Raw genomic sequence first — 21337 nt, 5'->3', positions numbered from 1 at the left:
CACAAACATCGGTGTGGGAAAGCAAACTGAGTCACTATCCCACCATAAATGTCTGTACAACACAGCTACAACACAGGATTTTATGATGGAATGGCCACATATATTCACGCCATGTTCGGTAACCAATAGACTTAGCTTTTTTTTTACATGACTTTCTCTTTGTTAATGCTGTCATGACCCGGCTCGTGAGCCATGACAATGGGAGGAAATACACGGTTGTTTAACTTAACAATATAAATGTTGAAAGAATACAAATTTAAGGTTAAATACAAAGGCTATGGTGTTAATCAGGGTTATAATGGTGTCTAATGATGGGTGCATGAGCGATGTGTGTGGAGTGTTGTATGGTGTGAAACAAAGAAGGCTGAAGCCAACCAAACAATTGCATGGTGCCCGAAGCATGGAGAGCGTGATGATGAGAGAGAGAACCACACGTGGGGAAAGCCAGGGCTTAAATGCACCTAGGGCATGGGTGGGCAACCCTGCTCCTGGAGGGCCACCTTCCTGCATGTTTTAGGTTTCTCCGCACTCTAACACACCTGATTTGAATGATCTGCTCGTTATCAACCAACTGAAGCGTCTCAGGGGATTGGTAACGAGCGAAACATTAGAATCAGGTGTGTTAGAGTGCGGAGAAACCTAAAACATGCAGGAAGGTAGCCCTCCAGGAGCAGGGTTGCCCACCCCTGACCTAGGTACACTGGCCCAGTACTCCCAGGTGCACGGTCACCACGCCGACCACGAACCTGCAACACAAAGACAGAAGCAGAAACAAGGAAACACAAAACAGACCCTGCTTAGCAGGAAGGCCGTCACAATATAACACTGACATCTATATATCTCAAGTTGTTCAGACATTTCCTGATTGAAGAGGAATGACGGATAGATCTCTCACAGACAGTTTTATTCCGACATCAGAAATATATTTGGATTGCATCAAACTGTGAACGCTGCATCTTATATCAAGCTGATGATAGCAAACACCACAGCTCATGAGAGGCAATAAGAAAAACAAATTGCAGTAGTGAAACATAAATCTCTTTCAATGCCAAAATTCTTTCCAATATGGATTTATGAACACTAGAAGACACAAGCGTATTTAGTATATATCGAAGGCTTCTCATGGTACATTCAGACTAGCTGCTTATTGTGCTAGAAAGTGTACAGTGTGTCCTCTGCGTGGCTTCCACTGGGAGAAGTCTGCTCCTCTCTGGTCGTTAAGAATCAGTCCATCATTAAGGAATTCTCACGGATTTTTTGAATAATGCAGAACATTTCTCTGTAATCCCAAATGAAAGACCCAAAGCAGGTAATTTGTTCTGCCTTTTTTCTCCTATGATTATAATCACTGCTGAATTCACACTGCTCAAACCGGAAGGAATTTCTGATCAGATAAATTATGAATCATATCCAGATCTTGGAAGCTCACACACAACACACATCACCTCGCTGCCATCCGTCCGCTAATGACTGACTGAGACTTCTCTCTAATGAATCTATTAAATCAACACTGGCATGAATTAGAAGACCATTATTACCACATGACCCCACATCAAATCGCAGTCTGTTTCATGTGTTATTTGTGTGTGTGAAGTATGTGTGTGTGTGCATGTGTGAACACGTCAGTGCTTTTCTTTGTGACCCCCAGGATTGCCCATTGCTAATAGGTTTGCAGATGGAGGAGCTTTATTATGCTCTTTATGACTTTTTAACTGACTCACTGCTCACTGCTGGTAATGAATGTGCAGTGTGTGTGTGTGTGTGTGTTAGTGATGAATATTAGAGAGGTGGATGCAGGTTCGGAACAGAAGGTATTCCGTGGGGGTTGCGGTGTACTGAGGAGAGGCCTTGAGGGATGGAGTGGTAGAGAGACGGTGAGCGAGAAGAGAAGTATAGCGAGGGCTTCGAGAGAAAGTATGCGAGGTAGAAAGAGATTAATGGATAGAAAGATAGAGAAAGTAATGGAGGGAAAATGAGGACAACAGGAGCGCTGCTAACTCTGCTTTAGTGTGTGTGGGTGGATGGATTGATAAAAGAAAAGAGAACAAATTAGACAGAGTTAATGAAAGAGAAAGAAGTAGATAGGAGCCAGACTCTCAGTGCATTACTGATGATGCAGTAGTATCGCTGTATTGATCATGGGTCATCTGTTTAGTTGTTATTTAGAGCCATTGTCTCTCTGCTGGCTACCAGGTTCAGAGGGGCTTATTTACCAAGGAAATAAACTCTGCCCTCGCGCCCCTGTGCTGATGTATGTGTGCCTGTAAGCACATTCATATCAGTTGTTTTATGTCTCTGCGCCAGCGACAGCCGTGGCCAGAAGCCTTTTGTTGTCAGGTCGTCCCATTCCTGTGAACGCAATATCTCAGAAACACCTGGAGGGAGTATCCTCGAATTTGGCAAAAAACTTCCACTCGGATTCAAGAATGATCTGTTTAGTATTTCAAAGGTCGAGGTCACTGTGATCTCTTAAAAGCATGTTTAGCAATAATTCAAGAATACATATGCTAATTCTGACAATTTCACTGTCAGAAAGGAGACTAATGATGAATGAATGAAGTGATGACATTTTTCATCCCAAGGTCAGGACTCAACTTCACTTCATAATTTCCTGGAAAGCACTTTTCTGGTTTTACGCCCTGTCCCATTTTTGTAAATCTCAGGGAATATTTAGAAGTTTGTAAAAAAACAAGATGACCTATAACGTGGTGGTCAAAGGTCAAGGTCTCTTTGACCTCATGTCAGGCCCATTCTTGTGAAGCCTATATCACAGCAGCGTCTGGAGGAAACTTTGAAACATAAGGTACATTTTTTTTTTATCTTCCGTCTTTTTTTCGTAAGGAAAGGGGGGCCGGGCAGGTACAATGTTGCAAAGGTAGAGGGCTTCATGGTCTCTGACTGTCAGCCACAGCAGATGGATAATGTTGTCATCAATTGGCCCAACCCTGGTGCAACCTCTTCTGTTTGATGTAGGCTTACTCGTGTCGTTGTTTTGTTTTTAAGAGTAATAATTCTTTGATATAACATTTTTACCCAGTTATATTTTCATTCTGTGTGAACACATGAATGGACGCAATTTGCAACTTGACTGGTTGGCTGATTCAACCGCAAGGCAGCACTTTCAGTTCCCGCCATGCGTTTGGAAGTGTTTTTGTGCTTGTGTGTGCTCCATAGTATTTCTGCACAGAAAAAGAAGAGCACCTTCCCTGCAGGTTTTGAAAGCTCAAGCTTTTAACAGCGGGACCTGGCAGCAGCATCACCACCAAGGAAAGGAGAGAGGACAATTTAGCTCCTCAACTTGAGTCATGATGAGCAGATTCACAGATTCTGAAACCTCCACAAGCTGTGACGGGTGTTCAGGGCACGTAGGACAAGGGGGGAAGAGCAAACCGAGGTGAAAGGGAGCCAGCGGGAGACGAGACGAAAGGGATAAGATGAGATGAAAGGAGCAACAGAAGAGGGGTGGTGGGTGCGAGTGAAAGGAGGAAGGGAAAGATACGGGATGAGAGTGCCAGAAGATATCAGGGTGAAAAGAGTGTTTTGGATGTGTGGAGGTGGTGGAGGACAAGTGTGTGATGATAGGATAAATATGAGAAGAGGGACTGTGTGGACTTAGAGGAAAGTGTGATAGAGGAGAAAGCTGGAGAGTTGTAAATGTCTAGAATTGAGAAGGGGGTAGGGTTTGATAGCATGGTGTTGAAGTGGAAATAACATACAAGATGCTGCAAACATGCAGTCTGCAGGGGGAAGGAGGGCAACAGAGGGGGGATCCTACAAAATGCATTCCTCCCTGAAATATAATATGACATTTATGATGTGAACAAATCTGGAGCCTCTTACCAGCGCTTCAGGCAAAATCCTCCCAAATGTTCAGCATTAATCAGGAGAGTGAGCTTAAAGACTCAAGGTGCTTAGAAAGACTGCCTTCTTGCTTTAAAAGCAGATTTGAGGGTTCAGTACCCATACGGTTCGCTATGTTTACTCTGCATCAAAATGAAAGAGCAGTACATTTCATTTCTTTTTCGCTCTCTTTAGCCCTCTATTTCTGACCTCTCTTTCCATGTTTTTCTCTCCCTCATTTTTTCTCTCACTTCCTCTTTCCCTGGTTATCTCTGTCTGTCTCTCCGTCTGAGTCGATTCTTTAGCCCCCTCTCTGCTTTACAAGTTGCGTTACACGCATAATCCTCTGTCGCTGTTAAAGCCAAATACATAACTGTCATTTTTCATGAGGAAGCCTCCTTTACACGATTTGCCAAAATGTTTCATATTTATTTAAATATATAAATTATCACATTAGACTCGGATTCCACGTCTTCCACATTGGTATTACAAGAGTATGAGCAACACACAAATCCCCCCCAAACAACAAACTAACAAAGAAAACCTTGCAAACTTCAAACTTGCGTGAGAGCAGTAATCCATCACGGTGTACTTGACCTTTAAGCCAGTAAATGTTCATGATGCAGCCGAAAGCACAGGCCCGCATTGGTTTGTTCAAGCCCGGCCATTCGTGGCATCGATGTTTGCTTGTTGTCCTGCCCTCTCATTTTTATTTTGTGACAGTATAACAGGAATACATTGATGTTCAACACCTGACCTTGATGTTGGAGCTTGCAATAGCCATATAAACGTAACGGCGGTGGAAACAGCCTTCAAGGTATCAAAGCTTTTAGATGCATGTGCAGACAAAGACGGTATATCTTTTGAGAGAAAAAAAGGAAAGCTGAAAGCATGTCTGCTGTGATGGATTGCATGTCTGAAGTGGATTCTTACCTGAAACCAATGTTTACCTGGCAGACAGAATCAATGCTTCTCTCAAGTACAACATGCTAAAATCTGAGCCTTGGAAATGGTGACGTGCGTGATCTGCCATTATTCAATTCAATACAAGTTTACAAAGAATGCATGGTTCTCAAAGCAAATGGCAATTCCCTTTGTCCCTGTCTCTCCAACTTACACACACATACATGTTGTATATATACACAGCAGTCATCAGTCACTCATGATATCAAGGCCTTCCAAACCAGGGCAGGTGTACATGTCACACAGGGCATCACATTGAAGGAGGAAGGAGGGAGCTGGAGAGGATGAGGGGAGAAAGCAAGGAGAGGGGGTAGAGTTAGGCTTCGGGGGACATGCAGGGAGGGATGAGCAAGGAGGTAGGGAGAATTGAGGAGAAAAGGGAAGGAGGTAAAGATAAATAAAGAGAGATATAGAAATATGTGGAACCAAGCTATAAAGCAGAACAAAGAGAATGAGGTGAGGTGGAAGTATCAAAGGGAAGAGATGGATGAGAAAAGGTTAAAAGTGAGAGGCAGGGCCAAATGTAGAGGGAATGAGAATGAGGGCAAAGGGAAGTTGACAGGGGGATAGCTTTAGCATTCAGTGCTGCAAAGCCATGTTGATATGAGGGAGGAGCAGCAATGCTGCAATGATTGTCCCTATACTGTCAAGGGTATCCACAGGTACACTGAATATACAAGTTAGGCCATTTAGAAGGTACATTGCTATCACCCTAATTATCATTTACTTATACCTTGGCTGGAGCTTACATATACTCTAACATCTGGCTCCCAGCCAGCAGCTCTACTGTTTTAAGACCCCTGGCAGGCACGGCCGGACTGGAGCTGAGTCAGCTGAGGTTTGCAGACGAGCTGGTTCTGGCCTCAAGTGGCCAAGAGCTGACAGGAATAGAAACGCAAAAAAGAAAAACGACATTGTCAATCTCCGCCTTTTACTTTGCTGGATGCACACTCAGGGGCTGCATCTAAACATGCCTTAGATGGATTGCTTATTTCCAAATCGTGTTTAGCTTGCAGGCTAATGAATGGAGACACAAAGCAAATCCTCCACCTACTCTGAGTATGTTCATTCGTGTGGGTGGAAACAAAGCCCTGGATTTCTACAGTAGTTCTCTACAAAGGAGAAAAAAGAATTAGGCAGAATTTTGTCTACACGAGGTGAGAGGAGAGAGAGACATGGCAGAGATAGCAATGACCTTGGCACTGCTTTGTGTGACAGTGTGGAGAAGGACTGGACTGCTGCTGAACTATGACTACAAATTCTTCTCGCTGCTCGCTCTTTATCGACGGCGCAAATTAATTTACACACCTATAATAAAAGAAGTGAGGAGAGGGAGGAGGAAGAGAGAGAGAGAGAGAGGGGATGGTGAAAAATGGAGAATGAGAAATATTTCCCCCAGCACAAAACAGGTTACCAGGGAGATTTCTCCATTAATACTCAGGGGGATAAACTGCAATACCATGCTGCCCCTTTCATCCAGCCATAGGCGCACACATATACACACATGCACGCACAGTCTGCTGGTATGCATGCTCACACATGCACAAACATTTACGCACAATGCAAGTATGCGCAATCACAGAAGCATTATTGCAAAGCCCTGTAACGCCTGAGGCTTTGGCCTTGTTGCCAATAGTAGGCTGATTAAAACCCAACACGTTCCTATGTAGAACAAGTAAAGGATGCTGATTTTATACTTTACAGAGTACTCTGTGTTTGGCGGACTTCAATGCATGAATAAAGATTGTCAGGGATGATTCAGTATCCCGAGTGTATCTACTGTGGTAGCTACAAAATGTTCCTGTTTAAATACACAAGATTCCCTGCTACTTTATCATATTTACACGCACATGCACAAAAAAGCATCACTACTTCATATTCCTGGCAAAGCTGCATGAATATTGAGGGTGTGAGTCTTGTGAGAGCCTATATGATAAATATTAGAGTCATATCTGTCCCTATCATAGGCCACTGGCCTGCTCTGCTCTCCTGTTATCATTAATTCTTAGCCCTCTACTTCTCCCCCTCTTAGACACACACACACACACAAACATGCACATTAATTCTACTCTGTCCTCCCAAGTGTCAAAATGCAGCCCCCTCTCCAGCTCACACGTCACTGCTGTAAATAACAGTCTTTGCGTCTTTTAGCATCTGTGTGTGCATGTGTGTGTGTGTGTGTGTGTGTGCATTGGTGGACGTTTGACACCGCAGGATGATAACCTCCACCGTTCATCACCATCATCACTCAGCGCCACCGCCACGTTGCTTTCATCATCACATAGAGACGGCAACACTTTGATCCAGCCTTGTCATAAATCAGCCATACATCACCCCATGCGTATATATGTGTGTGTGTCGTGTGTGCGCGCTCCTCCACAGTCATTATCCTTGTCAGTCTGTCAGTGTTCCTGTCACATTACTGCCATCAGCTGCAACTTCAACAACAGGTGTGTGAGTTTGTTTGATAGGCGGAGGAATGGATCCTTAGTGTTTGAGAAATCTGTAAACGCGGTCGTCTTTGCAGTCGTCTTTGTGAAAGACACCTAATAACGGCAAACAGATGTCAGCTTGAAAACCAACCAGAAACTCATTTGCTTTAACTGTTCGGCATCAATCATTTTCATGACCTCCCCTGCCCATGTCACCCTCGTCTTTTAACATGACATCGTTCTTCACAACCCGTTTCCTCACTCATGCTGAATGATTATCCTGAGAAGGAGCCGGCTTAATTACTGGCTCTTTATAGAGTGTGGGAACATAATAACTCTGCACTGGATGATGTGTCGTCCTAATTTGTTCATTTAATAAGGAAATTGAGCTGTGTTTTGTACGTTCAACAATGTGCCTTTGTCTGCCTGAATGCCTTTATCAGATTTTATATAGTTACTCGGATGGCTGAGCTCTATGAATTATCCCCTTTAAAACTCTAAGTTTAAAATTAATTCAGCTTTGTTTCTGCTTCTGGCTGGACTGAAGCTCATGAAGGCTATTTTATTCATTATTTCAAATTAAAATATTGATGTGAACCTTTGCCCTACTGCATGTCATTTTTTTTGCCAAAGGTCAGAAATTATTTGGGCTTTACTAGTAGCATAGCTTTGTAAGGCAATGTCAGTCACCAGTGGGTCAACCAGGCTCCAGGCTGAAATATCTCATGAATTCCACTAGCTTTTATTGAACTCCTAACTTTTTCTAGAATTTCATCATAAACCACTGGTATATTTGAGCTGTATCAGTATTGGATACAATTCCTTGGCCTTTAAGGTTAAAGTTCGTGATTCCCAGAGGTTTCCCATAAGCTTTGATAAAACTCTACCGCTAGTGTTCATTTAACATTTGTGCTTTTAAGTTCAATAGTCGAGCCACAATAACATGAATCGTTGCACAGTTTGATTTACATGTTTATGTCCCATCCATCCATCCATCCATCCATTATCTGTATCGCTTATCCTGTTCAGGGTCGTGGGGGGGCTGGAGCCAATCCCAGCTGTCATTGGGCGCAAGTTCAGGGTACACCCTGGACTGATCACCAGTTAATCACAGGAGAGACACACATAGACAGACATAGAGAAACATAGAGACAGACAACATTTCACGCTCACATCCACACCTATCGGCAGTTTTAGAGTGACCAATTAACCTGACAAGGGAGGAAGCTGGAGTACCCGGAGGGAACCCACATGCACAGGGAGAACATGCAAATTCCACAAAGAAAGGTCCACTTCGTTCTAACCGGGGTTCGAATCAGGAACCTTCTGGCTAACCACTGCACCACTGTGCATCCCATGTTCATGTCCCAATCAGGATCAGGTGTAATCCATTTGGTGACCTCCCCACTTTCATTCTAGCATCACCATCTGGTATTAGTCAACCAGCCTCAGTTTTACTGTTTGTTTAGTGCTAATAAGCAAATGCCAGCATGCTTACCTACTAATGGCAAACACTATTACCATTACATTGAAGCATCAGCATGTTAGCGTTGTCATTGTGTGAACGACAGCATGCTGATGTCAGCATTTAGCTTGAAGCACTACCACAGTCAAACACAGCCTGACTGATTTGCCAGCATGGCTGTAGTCAGTATTAAACAGGTAGCCTCTTGTTGCTCTGGATACTAGACTAAGATTGCGCATGGTGCAGCATACTATGGATCAAATAATGCTTTTATGAAAGCCCTGGAAAGAATTCTGTCTTTTATCATTTTTTCATCAATGTTGTTTTGCTGATTTGGAAATTCTTTAAAACTTTAAATATGCTGGAATTAAGCATCAAACAGGCTGTACCTGTGATGGTATCAAATACTGTTTTGTATGTAGATGTAGCTTTTTGCACAGCGTCTTCATAATGGCTTACTTATTTTAACTTATTTTATTTGTTTATTTGACAGGGATAATGTTAGCTAGAAGCTAATTTCAACATTTCACTAGAAATACATTTTGTTAAATCTTTAAAAGTGTTGGGAGGCAGGTAAACAATAAAAATGAACACATTAAATTCATGACACAATATGTAAAAGCTTATATTGATTTTGCTAGGAGTACCGTGACTAAGATTGATTAATTATTTCTGTTACAACAAATTATGTTGTCTGTGAAGGTTCTCAGTCATCCACGTCATGGTAATTCTAAGCTTAATCCAAAAGGCAACTGGACTTGGTTGAAGTTCTTGAAGACGTTTCACCTCTCATCTGAAAGGCTTCTTCAGTTCTAAACTGACTGGTGGACAGAGCTAAAACATAAGCCTCTGTAAGCCATCTATCCCATGAGGTTACTGACCTACAGAGGCTTATATTTCTAGCTTTGTCCACCAGTCAGTTAGAACTTAAGAAGCCTTTTGGATGAGAGGTGAAACGTCCAGTTGCCTTTTGGATTAAGTTTAGAACTAATTATGTTTTTACCTTAAGCAGCCCGCATCCAAGCCATGAGGTTATTGGCCAATACATAGACAAAAGAGTTGTACATTGCCTCCTTACCATTATAAACAAAGTGGTAATTAATACCAAACACTTGACCATTGGCTGACAAAGGAATTAATATCCAGCGACCAAACAATTTGAGGTCCCTAATTTTGGATGCTGCATCCAGTCAAATTGCTGTTGATGATTCTGTTTTCATGGAAGGGATGGTTTGGAAATAGGTTGATGATTTAGTGCTGCTGTCCTCAAGTAGTTAGTGTTTTGTGTGTGTGTGTGTGTGTGTGTGTGTGTGTGTGTGTGTGTGTGTGTGTGTGTGTGTGTGTGTGTGTGTGTGTGTGTGTGTGTGTGTGTGTGTGTGTGTGTGTGTGTAGCCAGGGTAAGCCAGTGCATGTGCGTGAAAGTGTGCCTGCCCTTGGGGCGTGTGTGTAAAGCAAAGATTCACTGCTTTTATTTCCTTGTAGATTTATGTGGTGACGTTTGCCTTTGCGCTCACAATCACATTACTGGAAAGGAGGATCCAAGAGCCAGGAGTCTGTGTGTTGTGTGTGCAACGGGCAAATCTGTGTGTCTGTATTTGTTACACAGCACACAGTGATGTTGAATCTAATCTAAAATAACAACCGGGCTCCTTTCTTCCCTCTCTCTTCTTTACTTTCCCGGCTCACGCACCCTCAATGTGGATTCTTTCACCATAAGATGAGAAGTAGTAAATACACTGCGATAAGACCCTTACAGCCATGTCTACCATACATTGGATATGCACATTAAATACTGGATTCATTATTTTTTCAGGTTTTGAGTCAAAAAAAGTTATTTTGATCCATTTGGATGGTGACTTAGATCAGTTTTCTTTCTATCATACTGTCTGTGTGCGCGTGTTCCTGTGTGTGTTTGCCTGCTCTTTGTACTGACATCAAAGAGTTTGTTCTTTTTTAATCACAAACAAGAAGCTAATAAATCCCTGCATCAGTGCAACAGCTGTCACACAGAGAGCTAGAGACAAAAGAGTAGGCGGTTCAGAGATCATGGAAGAAAGGAACCGCTCCAATATTGCAAATATTGCTCCGTTTTAATATCCCCTGTGACTTTTGTGGCTCCTGATATAGCACAAAACACTGCTGGTGGGATATTTCAAAGAGAGAGAAAATATTAAAAAGGAGAACACGTAAATACAGAGAGTAGAGTACAGTCACTGTGCAGCTTTTAACTAACATTATGTCCAGAAACATAAGTGAGTTACTAGGCAACAACGGTTTTATTTCTCCAACTGCGATATTTTTTTTGTGCTGTGCAGTGAAAAAGACACTGATCTCAAGTGCTCTCACACACACGCGCACATTTATCTTTCTCTCTCTTCAAACCATAAAGTCTCAATTTCATCAAAGTAGACGTTTGACTTTTTTCTCATGACATATGTCCTGTGAAACAATAAAAAAGTCATGTTGTATCGGTCTCATTTTTCTTGGAAAACACAACAAAATAATTCAGATTTATCCTGCTGTTTGAGACGTGTAAATATTCTGTCCAATGAGAGGCTTTCTTAGATTTGTAAGTCCCTCCCATCTGATGCGCAGGGCCTACAAGCTAGCTTGCAGTCAATGGTTGTCACTGTGTTAATGTTTGAATGTTTTCATATTTAGCGGCATTAGCTACTGTAGATGGCAACCACGACAAGTACCTCCCTAGGTCCCTGCTTTTACAGGAAATTTGTTGTTTGTTGTGCAGAATAATGTAACTCTCAGCTAGCCATTAACATACAGCCATATACAATCCTCTCATTTCCTCTCCTCCTGCATTTGCCCTCCAGACATACACAACCTGACATTGCCCTCCTGTGTTGCAGAAGCTCTGTTAATGTGCGCACAAATCCCTCCCAAGCAGTGTCATCTTCAAGCTGATTGGAAGCCCATTCATAATTTATCCCTAATGGAATAGTAAATGAGTCTTTGTGTTTCATTCTTTATCTCTTTGTCCAGGCCTGTTTGTTTCACCTCATCTATACTGCATGACTATAAAACAACTAAAGACTCAATCAGCTGGATGGTATTTACAGTCACCAAATGCTGCTGGCTCAAATGATTGAAGGATACATACTTAATGAGGCCTCTTGATGAAGCGCTAGCTAGCATACCGTTGCTATCTGCATTCAAACAGCAGCTGGTTTGAAAGTTAATTTCATCTGCATATAACTTAACATAGGAGACGTATAGGAATACTTAGGTTTGAAGCTATATGCTGCCTATCCAAATATTATTCTGTTTCAGTTGATTTAAATGTTTAGACTGTTTTATAGCATTGTAGTAAACTACATAGGACATAAAAACAAACTTAATAATGTAGAAAAGTAGGTTTGAAATGCGTATCCATACTGCACTTTCCACTACAAAGACATCATATTTTCTTGAGTAAGTCTGTTCTCTGTTGGGACTAGTCTGCAATCTCTGTGGTATTAGCAGATACTTTACTCACTGCTCTATACAAGACCAAATAACAGCCACATATTTCTAAATGTGGTACAAAACAGCCCCCAGCCAATGTAGCATGCCTGGTTATTAATGGCATTTGCAACCTGGGTCTCCCTCCGTCTCACACACACACAAACACACACACACGCACAATACAATATGAGGCTTATTTTCTGGTTAGTGAAATACAGTTAGCAGCGCTTCACCGCACTGGCTTACACAATTAGTGGTCCGAAGGATTCGGGGAATAAACTGGGTTGGAATGAGAGGCTAAAAGGGAAGAAAGAGAGAAATAGATAGCACGTGGTTAATTGTGTGTAACAGGCAGAAGCAAAGACCAAATCTCCACCAGCCAGTCAACGCCGCATGTTGCCTTGTTCGTCTGTCCCGGCAACGCTGCAGGTTGACATTTATATTTATGACTTATTTAGAGTCGACTGGTGGGAACTTTATCTTCTACTGCACATACTGAAACACACCAGTCATTTCTTCCTTGGTTTTCCTTTGTGCAACAAGCATTTTGGCAGAGTCAGTATGCCCTTGGGCTGTGTTTGACCTTACAATGAACAATGGTGTTGACCCATTTCTCCCTCGCACCCTGTCTTTCTCAAACTGAGTCCCACTTCAGGGGCTAGATACTTGAGTTGTTGTCTGAGCATGATAAAGCAGAATAAAACTTGGAGCGAAACACTTTCTGTCTTTCCACTTTTTGAGAACATAACTTTTAGTTGAGTGAAATGCCTGATGTCTCCATCTAAGTTGAAGGTTGAAAACTCACCTACGTCGGCTGCATAGACAATATTACCATATTTCTGCCTCAACCCTCGCTCCAATCCCAAAAGTCCTCCGATACTGAGTAATAGTTTCCTCTTTTCTGCCTTCCTCCTTTTCCCATAGGGGCCATCTTTGACGAGTCGGCACGGAAAGATGACGAGGTGTTTCGCCTTGCTGTGGCAGATCTCAATTTGAACAACGAGATCTTGGAGACAGAGAAGATCACCATCTCTGTGGAGTTCGTTGACGGGAACAATCCCTTCCAGGCGGTGCAAGAAGGTAGGATGATAATAAGACGTTGTTTTGGAGTTCAACGGGGCCTCGCAGGTGCATCAACTTCAAAGTGAAATGTGTTATGACATGAAAGTATAATCAAAAGACATGCTTCCGGGTAGGGTTTGTATGTTGCCAAACATATGTTCAGGGTCAGACTGAGGTCCAAAGGATTGTTTGCAACAGATGTCAGTGTCTCCAAAACATTTGAGATGTCTTTTTCAAATCTCAGCTCTGTGATTTGTCAGCTGTTTCAACTGCTTATTTACCATGAACTTCAAAGTGCTGATTGATCATATGCAAATAATTTAAATGTCTATAATATACAACACCTCCAAGGAAAACCTTGATATTAGTACGAGCGCAAACCCTGAGTCCCCGTAGTATAACCCTCTCTTAAAAGTTCTGTGTCTTTTTTGTTGACCTTCCCCTTCAATGATTTACAGCAGTTAGGCTCAGGAAATTAATTCATGTAACAACACAGCATCAAAAAATTGGCACAAAATCAGCCTCTCTGTAATGTTCTCCAGTTTTTTTATGCATGGCTTGTTTGCCCTTTCAGTTGACCTGCATCACACAGTCAGCTGAGGAAGCGGGAGTTTTTATTTCCTCCTCTCTTTTATGTTGATGCTGACAGACAGTTTATTTCATGCAAATGTATTTTAGACAAGAACTCTGAAGGCTGTCATATGGTAGTCAAATACTAAAACAATAGTTTACATAGCTCATATTTAACCATGTTTACATATATTAGCATATAAATGCCCGTCAAAGCGTCTTATAGTTTAGCTGCTGATTCACATATTTACCAGGCTTGATTCCAAATTGAGCATATAATTTGACAGAAATCACAGAAAGATTACAGGGATTATGTTGACAGAAAATGTGAATAAAAACAGGCAAAAAGATGAGTGTGTTGGTCGCAAACCTTATAGTGTGCTGCTGTGTTACACACACAGCAGCCATGACATTATACAACATGGAAACAAATAGTCATACTGAAAATACAAACACATACAGGCTGGCACACACAGGGACAGTGTATGTAGATATTAACAAATCCAAATGTTAATCTAATTCTCCCAACTCCATTTTGTTTTTCAAAGAAAAATAAGACTTAAAACTATTCTCTACTTCAAACAAGCTTGTGCACATTTAAAATTAAGATTGGAAAAATTATGTGGTTCTAATTATCTCAGCAGCTTTCAATTTCACATACTCTATCTCTAACGATTTTAATCCTAAATGAATCCAAATGTTATCTTGAAAGGAACCATCCAATTGATGCATTAATGAAGGAAACTGCACGAGAAGAAATAATGCGCTCAGTGGTCCAACAAACAGCCCCACTTGATCGCATACAACTGCTGCCCATATGGACCAGAATCTATGAGCGGAGAAACATATTGTGTTGGGTTTGAGTTTCTGATGGAGCAGCTCGTATTTTGGCACAAAGAAAAGTGGGATGCTAAATTGATCATCGCCCAAATATACATAAGTGTGTGTGAGCCTGTTCGACTGGCTGGCTGCCTTTTGGACTCATCAAGCCAATTAATCCAGGAAAATACAGAATGAGGATGAGCAGAGGCAAAAACTACTTAATTACAGGTGTTACACAGCTGCACAATGTTTATGTTCTTTTTGTTTAATGTTCTTCTTTTGATTCTCTTTCTACTTTTAAATGATGATATTTAGAGGAAAACAACATCAGAAACACCAGTTAGCATCAAAGAGCAGCTTGTATTTACACTTGCAGATACTCTATTGATCTGTTCTTGACTGTGGAACTCTGAAGACATATTAAAGAGGGGGTATTATGCTGTTTCATATTTTAAGACATATATATATATAATGTAACAATGTTGGATGTCCAAACAAGATGTGGGTGAAGTTTCAAATCTGTAGGTAAACGTATGTTGGAGTAATCCCCAGGTTTCTTAGCTCAGTCTGCAGGCTGCTGTGAACGCCACAGTTTTTTCTACACGCTGAACTTTGTGACGTCACAAAGTGCAGCCTCAGCAGGCTTTCGGCGAGTTTGCCAATCAGAAGAAAGTGGGCTTGTATGGGCGGGGTTTCTTAAAGGGACAGAGCTGACTGAGTCGTTTCAGGCAGAGGCTGTATGAGGGCCTGCACAGAGCACCAGTGTGAGAAAAATGCTAAGCTACTCCACAGGTAGTGAAATATGAAGCTTGAAATTAGCATAATATCCCCCTCTTTAAGCATTCCCTATAAAAAGAAAACCATTATAAACACAACCTTATGATCAACAGTGATGAAAGATTTGTCAAAAATCTTATTTAAGCCATTCCTCAAGACACAGACTTGCATGATGCTTGCACTATTACAACCTGCACTGCACAGCTACAAAAGCTGTGTGTGTTGGGGCAAAATAATACAGCTGAATACAAGGACAGCAATGCCGAACAAAGATTAGCAAAGGACAAAATGAAACAATAACACAAACGTGCAAGGTTACAGGCTGCTAAGATTGCTGTAAAAAAAAAAAGGGAAATACATTTTTTTTCAGCACTGAATTCCTTATACAAGTGTAGTCTAAAGTTCGCCTTCCCTAAGGGGGGAGTAAAAGATTTAATGTTACAAATGAGGCTAAAACATTTTATTATATAAAAAACCTATTTACTCTGTGGAACTTGCTCGGAATACACAGTTCTTACATCTTGGCAGAGTTGTATTGTTGACTTTAGATGAGTGGGAATCAGAGGAATAAAAGAAACAACATGAAAACCCAAACTTAGTATCCCTTTAATGATCTATTTTAGTCATAATCAAACACAAAGGCTGCATTGTCAACCCCCATGCACTCACTGAAATAGACACACTCAAAGAAACCTTACATTAGCTTTGGCTGAGAGCATTAAGGAGAGAGGCGAGCATACATCTGTGAGCCTGTTTGCATTTCTGTCAAACAGGCATCCAGCTTCGTGTATCTCTTTCCAGAGATTAGCTCAGAGGACCTTGTGTGTATGGCTGTGTTGGGTCCGGACTATGCCTCTAAGTCAGATTCCATAAGTAAAGGGAGGTATTACAAATGACTATTAAAAAAATTATTCTAAATTATATGATTTAATCTACATTAAATCACCTCTGTATGGGGCACCACTTAACGAAGTTAAGAAAGTAACCATCTAATTACCTCAGTCTCATAAAGTATACTAGATTATCAATATAGACTCTGATTAATAATTAACTTAATAACTATAACCCAATTATTGATAGCTAGTAGGTTGAAGGATTTGGAGTTCAAACGCAGAAGAGGTTAGCAGTATTCATTCTTGTGCAACATTAAACAGACAGCATTTTATTTCACACAATGATTTATTTTAAAAGGGAGGTTTAATTCCTGGCTGTTTAGTCTGGTCAAAAGGTCAGTCCAAAATATTGTATGTGTGTAAGTCTTAAGAGTGCCGGGTTAGAAAAGAGAGAGGTTAATTCAGCATGCAGATGGTGTCTTTGTGTAAGCATAAGTAACCTCAACTACAATCAATACCTGACTAAACAGACATTACAACAATACAACTCGGTAACAAATCAAATCAACAACATTACAATACAGTAAACATTCCTGCTTAGCCGGTACTGTGAGTTGTTCTAGCTTTGCCCAGATGTTACGTTACCAGACCGTGGACGGAAAGGCATTGCTGTGCTGAGTTGCAGCTTGTTGGGCAGACGATCCTGTTGCTCAACCGGGCTGGGGAAGCAGTGGTTCTGGTGAAGTTGCAGTGGTTGTGTTGGTGTCCAGTTGGAGGGAAACCTGCCTTCGTTGCTCTGTTGTCCTTATTTGAAAAACGGGCAGACTCTTTCTACTGCTGCTAAATTACGGTTACTAGTTTGTGCTGAGTAAACCGGTAATCTTTTCAGCAGGATCTCGCATCGCTGCTGAGGCCTTGCTCTGTTAGCAAGCCATGAGAGCTGTTGAATTGGAGGGAACTGCGGCAGCAGCTCCAACCTTCTTGGAGGGCAGTGGAGAGCTTCTGAGGTTCAGAGCTTCAGAACAAAAAAGAAAAAAACAAAACAACGGGGGGGGGTTTCATGTGAAGTTGTGAAAACCTAGAGGCTGCTGGGAGTTTGAGTGTTAAGTTCAGCTGCCATTTTGAAGAGTCAGTTTAAAGTCCATAAATGAACACATTCCAATATTGGAGATGCAGTGAATCCCAACAGTTGTTTTGTTTGTGTTCCTGTAAGAGCCTTGTTAAGGCGGTTGCTTTGATATAAGGGCTCTGCAATGTTCGGTTGTCAGGTTGTAATTCTTTGAAGTCCCAACCTGAGTAGCTCTATTATCTGGGCTGTGTGTGCATGTAGGCTGAATGTCTGTGCCTGCTTCTTCCTGCTTTATTTCAAGGACGGGGAGCAGCTTGCATCTGAAGTGTCTTATTTAGAATATCAGAATTGTGTGAAATTAAGACGGTGAGTGCAGAGTGATGCGACAGCACAGCAGGAGGCAGCATTTGAACAATTGTACTTTGCAGACTGAGGCAACAGCATGTTCCTCAATCCTGCAGTATCCTGTTTATGCAGTCCTTACAGTTTTAGCATGTGTTACATTTTCATGCATTGCAGCTTGTCCCTTGTGTTGGGCTTTTTCTGTAACTTCTTGTTTTTCACTTTCAGTTCAGGGAATCCTTTCCTTGCTGATTGTGCACATTCTTTTTCAGCTATGTCATACATCACGTTCATAAATATAGACAGAGTTACTACTTGGAGCTGGCAGATACACCACTGTCTGCTACTGTTGGCTGCCATAGAAGCTCATAAGGGGAATCAAAGTTAGTTTTTCAATAGCAGACAGTATCTATTGGCAGGACGAGATTTACAAAGAAAAGATGAAATACCGATATATTTTCTTCTTGGGACTTCCACAAGCTGGTTTTCAATGACAAGCTGGCTCTGCTTCTGACTTTTTTACATCTTTTATCCCCAACTGATTAATCTCCCTCAGTCTGTTTACTGTTCTGTCCAAATTTGTGGGAGGGTCAATGAATACTTCCCTCTCTTTTTGTCTGCCTGGTGCTGAGCAGAGAGCCTGACTCATTTCCCTGCCAGTCTGCCTGCCCGTCTGTTTGTGTAGTTAGCTGGCTGATGAATTGATCGCTTGTCTCCCTATCTGCCTGTCTATCTGTGTATTTGTCTAGCTAACTGCTAACCGGCTAATCAATACGCTTTTTTTCTGTCTATCTCACATGTTTTATGGTTTCCGTTGCTTTGGTTGGATCCCTTTTAATAACAAATACGTCAACAGAAACAACGTCTGATCATACAGATCTCTCAAAGGCAGTTGGTTCAATTAATTTAAAATATTTCAATATTATTTTTAAGATAATAATATTGAGCTGTCCATTTTTTGTATTACGTGGGTTAATGAGCTTTAAAATAAAAAAATACTGTGAGATTGGTTCTCCATGGTTTGTTGCAAGTATGGCAAATGATGAAATAAAAACAGATGTTACATCAACCTTTTACAAGCTTAGCTTCTGCTTACGAGGTGTGTGATTGACTGTGCTCAGTGTTAAAAGTATAGGTAGAGAAAAAAATCACAAATTTCGCAGCTATCTACCTCATTAAAGAATCGCTTTTGCAAACAGTGCAAGCTGTCGCATGAACCACTCGGCCTCTCAAAGGGCTATATTTATGTACATCAAAGCTTATCGGGGTAATTTTCGCCTTGCCTTTCATTCAGTTTGTGCTGGCAGTCTGCGTGTAATTGGCACCTGATTTACTAAGGTAGAAGGTCATTATGCAATTAGCACCTCAGATATACTGTGTGAAAAAGAGCTCAGTATGGGGAGTTTCGTGGTTGGATTAGTCGAGATCAGAAAGCACTAAAAAATAAATCATAATGTACCAATGCTGGATATACATAGCATGATGTTCAAGTAGAAAATGTACCCTCTTTAAATGAGCAGCACACTACATAAAGCCATCTCCACTGATGTGGGCAAGCAGGCAAGAGGAGGAGAGAGAGCAACAGGTCTAACAGACCAGAAAGTTGTAATATCTTTGATGGTGAAATCATTTGTGTGTCTGTGTTTCCCGCGCAAAACCAAACAATGCAAATTCTGTGGAACTACTACAGAGGTAAATGTGGTCCTTTTGCAGAAGCATTAACAAAAGAACAGATTTTGCCCTCTTTAATAATGAATGATTAGTCTTTGATTCAACTTGTCTTCCTTTTAGTACAAAGAAATGAAGGTAAAATCTATTATCTGACTCATATGATACTGAAGGAAATGTGGAATAGAGGATCAAAGAGGATCCAAGTTAGAGTTGAGTAACTACACCTGTGTCCAGCCTTCAACGATGCAATAATGACTCAGACTGCCCCCTGTTTAAACAATCCTATTATCTGCGATGCAATAGAACCATTATACTGAAGTGATCAATAACAAATGGCACATTATAATAACCATATATCCAGCAACACAAGGCATATTGCAATACAGAGATCCAGGTAGATTTAAAAGAGAATTATCTTCATTTAAATTTATCCAAATGATTTAGTGTGTTCTCTGGGCTAAGGGTCGTTTTTGTGTGTTGGTGTGCGCACGTGTGTGTGTGTATGTGAGCAAAGCTCCCTCAGGAGTGTGTAAAGAGACTTGGATTAAATCACATTCTCCCACCTCCCTCTCTCCCTCCTGCAAGGTGCTTCATCAGGGATCTGCTCCTGTCACTTATATTCGCATTTCACTCCCTACACCCTATTCCACCATCTCCATAGTAACCAGGCCAGACATTACTTAGGGAAGGGGTGGAGTTGTGGTTTTGTGTGTGTGTGTGTGTGTGTATGTGTGTGTGTCTGCATGCATGTCAGTGTGGTCCCGTGCATGTCTCCATCGATTAAAGTAATGGGATTCACCTAATTGGATAACAGTCTATGGAAAGGTGGGGGGGTGAGGAAAGGGGGAGAAGGAGGAGACGACTGAAGGGAGGGAACTCAATAGTTGTCTCAGCTTATTTTTCATCTCAGCTTAGTCTTGACGTACAGGACACACAACCACACTCATGCACACACAGCCACACACACAGATTAAAAAAAACAACCTCTCACCTATAGCGGAGGTGTGCAGACGGTATATCAAAGTCTTCACTGGCCATGAAGTCCACGACGTTTCTTGTTCTAAATGCAGAGCAGTTTAAATGCACCGAGGGAAAATTCCCAAGGATAAAACACACTAGAAAGACTTAACTAAGACTTTGACTAATTGCATACAGTACACAATGAAAACAGCTGCATAAATCAGCACTTAATCCACAACAGATCCTTCTCAAAGACGTGAGAAAATTGCGACTATATTTAAAATTGTGCTGCAATTTTGGTTTTGGACTGTTGGTTTATATAAATCAAGCCGATTAATACTTTATAGATTTATTGATAAATTAATTGTTAGTTGCAGCCGCCCAACAAGTTATCAGTTTTCGTGCAATTTGAATATTCCACCTAAAAAAAGTAATATTTGTACATTTACTGCTGCTGCTAAGACCTTTCAGCACCACGGACAGCTCCAAAAACCAACAGAGTCACACAGGCTTGCCTTGGTCTATACAATGGATGGTGAAAGGCATGATGGGATGGCCTTCATCTCAAAGGATGTAACTCTATGCGGTATAATCAATATGAAATCACAGGTGTGTTTGAATGTAAAGCAAAGGAGGTTTTTGCTGTGGCTTCATTATACAAGGTCAATTCAAAGACACAAAAATGAATTTAACCTGGACCACGCAAAAACAAGCTTTTTAAAAGTTGTTCACTCGTTCTATCAAGGAATTAATTTTTAGAAATGAGTCATAATTCAACTTTTCAACCAGTTATTGTCAGTTAATTAAGTCACAGCTAAATTAGGGGGGTTTGCATACTGCTGTAGTAAGCCCATTTTCAACCAATGTGTGGCTTGCTAACATTCCATACAATTAAACTGTGGATGTAACTAAACACAGCTTATGGCATTTATGTGTGTCTCTGAACATGTGACATGCATTTGACTAAATAAAGAAAGTTCAAACACGAGTAAACAGTAAACCACAACAAGGGGAGTATTGGCATTCAGGCAGCTTGTATGCAATCCCAGTCTCAATGTTGTTTTTATGAGCT

The 21337-nt window shown here is 41.2% G+C and overlaps 1 protein-coding gene across 1 annotated transcript in view; it reads left to right on the top strand.

The window, feature by feature from the left end:
• The window catches only part of grid2 (glutamate receptor, ionotropic, delta 2), a 514857-nt gene that overhangs the window by 68428 nt on the left and 425092 nt on the right, over positions 1–21337 (top strand). The window contains exon 2 of the mRNA XM_069682887.1: positions 13084–13239. Coding sequence (XP_069538988.1) covers positions 13084–13239 — 156 coding nt within the window. The remainder of the gene's footprint in view (positions 1–13083; positions 13240–21337) is intronic.

Source organism: Semicossyphus pulcher, unplaced genomic scaffold (assembly GCF_022749685.1).
Source record: "Semicossyphus pulcher isolate SPU_LCO1_2020_fin unplaced genomic scaffold, fSemPul1.0.p SCAF_6, whole genome shotgun sequence".
Lineage (NCBI taxonomy): Eukaryota > Metazoa > Chordata > Actinopteri > Labriformes > Labridae > Semicossyphus > Semicossyphus pulcher.
This window is presented reverse-complemented; position numbering and strand designations above follow the sequence as displayed.